The following is a 7,087-nucleotide window of genomic DNA, read 5'->3' on the forward strand; positions in this document are numbered from 1 at the left end:
TTCATTGGAGATAATCAGATACATAGTGAGTCAAAAGATACTAATGTTTTTGATGAGGATGAAGGTGAAGAAGTTTAAAATATTGAATTACATGAAACTTATGGTGATCACTTTGTTGATGATTCGTCCACTCATGCTCACTGAACCATGCTATTCTCAAAGACATAATATTTTCAAAACCAAGTGTTTTGTTGGTGGTAAAGTCTGTGACATGATCATTGATAGTGGCAGTATAAACAATTACATTGCATATGTTGTTGTGAATAAAATGGGATTACCAACTACCCCACATCATACTCCTTATTTTGTAGGTTGGGTGAATAGTTCTTCAACACAACGTATTACTCATCAGTGTGTTATTGAGTTTTCTTTTGTTGGATATAAAGAATCTGTGCTCTGTGATGTTATTGATATGACTGCAACTCATCTTCTTCTTGGAAGACCATGGCAGTATGATGTTAGAGCAGTTCATAACTGTTTTGAGAATACTTATACTTTTTACAAAGATGTTAAACGGGTAACTCTGTTTCCTTCAAAGTTTTCTTAAGTAATTGAATAACGTAGTGATAGCAAGACTACTGCTTTGGTGGATACTATCTCTCGCTCTTTACATTCAACTCACACTTTGAGTTCTCATGAAGACATTATTATCTAAATATCATGCATTATTTCCTGAAGAATTACCAGTGAGTTTACCACATTTTAGAGATGTTCATTATTGCATTGATCTTATACCTGGAGCTTCTTTACCTAATCAAGCTCATTATAGGTGAAGTCCTACTGAACATGGCATTTTACAGGGACAAGTTAATGACTTATTGACTAAATGATTAATTATACCTAGTAATAGCCCTTGTGCTTGTCCTGCACTTCTGGTACCTAAGAAGGATAATGGATGTAGAATGTGTATAGATTGCGGAGCTTTGAACCGTATCACCATTCCTTATAGGTTTACTATTCCTCGTATTGAGGACATGATTGATCTTTTAGCAGGTCTATTATTTTCACTAAACTTGATCTTCACAGTGGTTATCATCATATTAGAATAAGAGAGGGAGATGAATGGAAAACTGATTTCAAAACGAGAGAAGGTTTATATGAATGACTTGTTATGCCTTTTGGTTTATATAATGCTCCTAGCACCTTTATGAGACTCATGAATCAGGTTTTACAACCCTTTCTGAGTAAGTTTGTCATTGTATACTTTGATGACATATTAATTTTTAGTAGATGTGCAAAATAGCATATCAATCATCTTTCTCAGGTGTTCAAAGTTTTATTCGACAATTCTTTGTTTGTGAATTTGAAGAAATGCACATTTATTTTCTATGAAGTTACTTTTTTGGGATATGTAATCTCTTCCAAGGGTATTCATGTGGATCCTTCTAAAATTCAAGCTATTATGGATTGGCATGTTCCTACTTCTATCAAAGAGGTGAGAAGTTTACATGGATTAGCTTCTTTTTATAGACGTTTTGTCAGAAATTTCAGCATCATTGCTGCACCTCTTACTGGTTGTTTAAAGCAAGAAAAGTTCATATGGACTGAGGAAGCTGATAAAAATTTCACTACTCTTAGAGAGAAACTATGTTCAGCTCCTATTCTTGTAATGCCTGATTTTTCCAAGCCTTTTCAAGTTGACTGTGATGCTTCTATTATTGGAATTTGAGCAGTTTTATCTCAAGAAGGACATCTAGTTGCTTACCATAGTGAAAATAATTCCGAGACACGGAAAAAGTGATCTACTTATGAATTGGAATTGCTTGCACTTGTACAAGCTCTTAAACAGTGGCATACCTATATGGTTCATCGAGAATTTATCATTAATACTGATAATAGTGCGTTGAAATATCTCCAGACTTCAGCTAAGGTTAACCGTATGCATAACAGGTGGTTATCCACGATTAACAAGTATCAAACATAAAAGTGAAAAGCTTAATCAAGTTGTAGATGCTCTAAGTAGACGACGACATCTTTTAGAAACTATTCGAAATGAGAGTTTTGCCTTTGATTATATCAAAGAGATCTACGATGAGGATGATGATTTTAAATCACTTTGGGAACAATGCAACTGTTTGGCTCATGGGGTTGATGATTTTCTCATTCAAGATGGCTTCTTGTATAAAGGTGTTGATGGTGGTTTTTAGCTTAGGGTTAAAATCGTAAAACCTGGCATCTGATGTGACGTTACTCTGCAAGGAAACAGAGCCACCTGTGTTATCCTCTCCACTGGCATATTCCTTGAGCCGCTCAATATAATTACATGAAATTTATCCAGACTGGCGAATCCCAAATGTTCTGTAAATTTCGGCGCCTCGCGTATATTCACTTAATATAAGTTCCTCTGAATGCCTTCTATGCTATATTCTCCGGCTGAACTCTTAATGTTGATATGGCATGACGATTCTTGTTCACTCGCAGCAGAGTAGCACGAATCTCCAAGTATCAAGAATAAGATCTATGCATAAGGTATTCAATCAGAAAAGCATGCCGCTCTCTGGCAACGAACTTAAAAGAGCTATGCGTCGATACATTAAAATTCAGTCAATCTTCCTGACTAACTTGCAGAAGTTAGGGTTTCGCGCCTCGCACAATATACCAGACCTTGCTTGTTAAAATTAAGCCTAAGCAAACTAAGTAATTAATCCTCCATGGATTAGCAGGTGCAGAACCTCGCTTAGAATAAGAAAAAACAGGGAGCCGCGAAAGCAAAAAGAGGCGTGGCCATGCCCGAGGCCAGCTAGCGCCATTGGCCATGCCCCGACCCTATTTCCTCGACCAATCAGGTCGCTTTAAACTCGCCATACTCTCACCAGAAGTATAGTCGCGCCCTATGTTTGACCGGCCCCCTTTTGGGCAATCAAGTTGCTCTGAACTTGCCACCATACACTAAAGACCAAACGCACCCTGTCGCGCCACCATGCTAAACTGACAAGCCAAACGCGCCCTACCACGACAACATATTGGTCGGCATGCCAACATGCCACTCTACCGCGGTAGCATGCCATCATGCTACTCTACCGCGGAAACTTCGCAACATGCTACCTCGCAAACATGCCACTTCGTGGCAACCTGCCATAAATAGCCACCCACGACAATTCTTACTCATGTGGACGTTTCCACACTATGGCCTTGCCATAGTTCCTTTGGCATAGCCATGGCGCTATTTGCACAAAAGTGGCGCTATGCCGCAGCCGCATGCCACGTGCACTAGTTAGGGTTCCAACATGTCAAACCCTAATTTGGGCAAATTGCTACCAAAGCCAAATAACGTTTCCCAGAGCAAAGAGATTGGCGTGGAAACATGGCCAATGTTGCCACATGTGGGTCCGACTCCACGGCGCCAAGTTTTGGCCACGCCAAATCCTAATTCTTCCACAACGAATTCTTCCACGGAGCCTTGTCCACGCCAAGCCCTAATTCTTCCACGGAGCCTTGGCCACGCCAATCCCTAATTCTTCCACGACGAATTCTTCCACGGAGCCTTGGCCACGCCAAGCCCTAATTCTTCCACGACGAATTCTTCCACGGCGCCAAATCCTAACTTTGGCCAAAGAGGGAATTTTTAGCTTTGGCTATGCCGCAACATCACTTCCATACCACTATACCACGGCTAATAGCATGCCGCAATGCCACGGCTACGCCATTAGCATGCCGCTATGCCATGGCTACACCACTGGCATGCCATTAGCATGTGGCCGACGCCACTTCGCTATACAACAAGATATGGCCATAATCAATGGCCATCCTTCTTCATGAGATGCAATCTCAGCCATCCAAGTTCGCCACCGAACCGGTAAGCTCGCGACAAGTTTTAGGAGACTAGCCAAAACGAGCCTAACATCACATGCTATTTACCTGCGGCAATCCTCTCGATTTTAACTTGCCACACGTAGCAAAGTGATACATGTTTTCCACGAAAACACTCGAGACATCAAAATATGTCATAAACTGGGGGATGCTCATCAGGGTATTGGTCTGGCGGTTTACAGCATGCGGCGTGCAATGCGCCCGTTACAAGAAAGTGTCATGAAATGGGATAATTAGTGGTGGTGAAAAGTAACGGTGTAAACGATTCATTTCCTTCATCATGGAAGCGTAATGACTGGCGGTTACACGAATTCACTTCCCTCATCATGGAAGCATAACGTCTGACAGTTACACGTTACTCTTTTCTTCCACCACTAAATCGTTTCCACTTCCTACGAGACCAGGGTAAGTTTCACTATGACTTGTGTAAATAGGTCTCACCTATTTCCACCAAACAACAAGTTTTGGTCAGGAGAACAATACAACATCCAGAAATAATCTGATAGCTTTTTCATCCAGCTAGCCAGTTCAACTTTCTGATACAAGTCACAAAACGCCCACACTTCCAGAATCAACTATTCCGGTCTCAACACTTTCTTCGCTTCCCTCCCTAAGACCAACCCTTCTCCTTCACTTTGTGACCGAAGCAAGCCTGGAACGACCATTTCTTGGTTTAGGCCAGGATTTTACAAATTGATCTCTCGAATCAAAAGTACTCCCGTGCAGTACATTGTTTAGGGTTTAGATTCGTTTCTCAACCACGCACCCAAAATTACCAAAATCAGCAGAAACAGTTTTCACCCGCAAACAATTGGCGACCACAGTGGGAGATTAGTCTCTCGGTTACAACATCAATTTCCTATTTCCAATACCGTTCTTCAACACGATCTCAAGATGGCAGAACTCAGGTCCGGATCAGCAACAAACCCTGAGAACACTAGCGTTGAAATCATCCCTGGTACTAATGCTCCTTCCAGTGACATTAATACGCCACCCTCCAACACCAGCAGCGCGGAAAATGTTCCTTCAGGTGTTACACCACCGATCGCCAGAGCCGCTGCCGCCTCTCCCAAAGTTTCTACCTGACTGACACCTCCAACCGTCACCAGAGCCGCTATTACTCCATCACCTGGACGAGATAATGGAGGAGCCAGGGGAATCCAACCTCCCCTTACCACTGTTGATTTGACGGAAAGACAAAAAGTTCTCGTAGGTCTCAGACAGACATGGCTACAACTCAGAAGGACATAACTATTTTCCTCAAGACACTAACGAGCGGCAGCCACAAGAGTCACGTCAACCCCAGATGGAGATGACAAGGAATACTTTTAACATCCGGCGCAAGTACTTCAGCAGGACGCGCCTTTATAGATGAAGAGGCTCGCGTAGCTCCTAAACGCCCAGTAGAAAAGAATCAGCAATCCAATTTCATCACACGTGAAGATCAGGAACGACCTCTTCAAAATCAGGGCAAAGAAAATCAACAACCCTCCTGAGTTCACAGAGACCCTCTTCCCGTCAGGAGCTGCATGATTTCTGGGGACTTCGCCCACAAAATCGTGTAGTCTATGATGAGACATTTATGTAAGATTCTGTATTTACCCAAGGCGCAGCGTCAAGACATATTTGCAGCCCTCAACCGCACTGCAACAGGAAAGCAGCTGTTTCCAGCCAGGGAAGCCGTTCCCGTTCTCGAACCCCAACCTCTCCTGGAAAGCACGATTGGTAGATGGAACCGGGGACTCCTAACCACTGTTCACTTGAAGGATGTCGAGTTTGACAGCACGCTGATTGAAGCGGCCTCCGACTTCAACATTGTAATTGTCAAGGCTTTGAGAGTTGCAAGGGAAAATCAAATAGAAGAAGCGTATTCTTTCCCATGAGGAGAAAAACGCTACTTGCCGACTAGCACTATTTGTGACGTCTTCCCATATACCATATCGTACCAAGTCGTTTTTCGAAGTCAAGGATTAATGACGCCCTCACTAGAGTTTTCTCCAGGAGTCGCTTCAACGTTCTCTCCAGAAGTCGCCCCGCTTCAACATTCTACAGCAGCGGCTCCACTTCAACGTTCTCCAGCAGCGGCTCCACTTCAACGTTCTCCAGCAACGGCTCCGCTTTAACGTTCTCTCCAGAAGTCGCTTCGCTTCAACGTCCTCTTCAAAAGCCGAAGCCGCTTCAACGCCACTTATTCCTGCCAAAGATCGTTCCGTAGCCTCCACACTCCTTCCTTCCAAGGTTCGTGCTCGTAGCCACCACACTCCTCCCTGTCAAGGATCGTGATCACCGTCATCCAAGGAATGCAGTTGTGGCCACTTTATGATCCATCTCGCCAAACCTCGTGGTCGTGGACAGTTTACTTGCTTATGCATCCATCCGATCCCTTTGCTTCCATGGACGCCAATGCAATTCCAGCCAACATATTTTGGTTCCCACGTGATGTGCTCTCTTCTGATCACATCTGCTGCCAAGAACTGTTGCTGCTCGTTTGTCGATACCAGCCAGAGCTTGACCATGGAAAAAACCGCTACAAGGGTAATCTGTACTTCTCCATGTTTTAGTTTCACATGGAAGAAGTAATAGAGTCACCAGTACGGATGCAAGATGGTGATATCCTTATCATGGTCAACTCACCGACCACACCAGATATAAACATGTAAACCACACTTGGGGACTGAGGCTCTACACGGGATCCCTTCACTGTCAAAGCTCAAAAGACACGGTCAACCAAAAGTCATAGCCACGACAAGGTCATCCACCCTTCAAAGGTGTAGCGTAAGAATATCATCACCTCTCTGTCTAGAAGGCGCCTGCAACACTTTACGAGGCCGCGGCGGATCCTAAACCTACTCAGAGAAAACAACTTCAATAACCAAAGAGAAGTGCGACCGAGGACTGCTCATCACGGTCCATCCCCGACAACAATCAAGCATTCATGAGATAACTCCAGAGACGCGTCCGAAACATTTTTCTTGAAGAGACAGAAGGAGACACGATTAACGACGTGACTCTCTCACTTCTACTTCTTCGTTATCCATAATGTTTCGTCCATGTGATATTCCAAGCATCCCAGCATCACATCCAGGAGAGTATGATAAGATTGTATCAAATCCCATAGGCGTGGATTCAACGCGATGCAATTAAAGTAGGCTACACCTGGGGACTGAAGCCTCCTTCATGTTTAGAAGCTTAAATGCAGTCATCACCTTACCAGTGAATGCAGCAGAAGCACATCTTCCACGAGAAAATAGGCTCAGGATAATCACACATGGGGATC

The 7,087-nt window shown here is 43.5% G+C and overlaps 1 protein-coding gene across 1 annotated transcript; it reads left to right on the top strand.

Moving 5' to 3' along the window:
• The first annotated feature begins 268 nt into the window (after positions 1–268).
• On the top strand, positions 269–1,669 carry LOC113359703 (uncharacterized mitochondrial protein AtMg00860-like). Its single transcript, XM_026603295.1, has 2 exons — positions 269–517; positions 1,310–1,669. The coding sequence occupies exons 1-2, from the start codon at positions 269–271 to the stop codon at positions 1,667–1,669; spliced, it is 609 nt and encodes a 202-aa protein (XP_026459080.1).
• The last annotated feature ends 5,418 nt before the right edge of the window (positions 1,670–7,087 follow it).

This window comes from Papaver somniferum, chromosome 3, assembly GCF_003573695.1.
Source record: "Papaver somniferum cultivar HN1 chromosome 3, ASM357369v1, whole genome shotgun sequence".
In the NCBI taxonomy this organism is placed as follows: domain Eukaryota; kingdom Viridiplantae; phylum Streptophyta; class Magnoliopsida; order Ranunculales; family Papaveraceae; genus Papaver; species Papaver somniferum.

Coding starts and splice junctions, on each gene's coding strand:
- LOC113359703 (XM_026603295.1), top strand. CDS start 269: ATGGGATTACCAACTACCCCACATCATACTCCTTATTTTGTAGGTTGG. Junction 518..1,309: donor TTTACAAAGATGTTAAACGG/GTAACTCTGTTT, acceptor GTGAATTTGAAG/AAATGCACATTTATTTTCTA.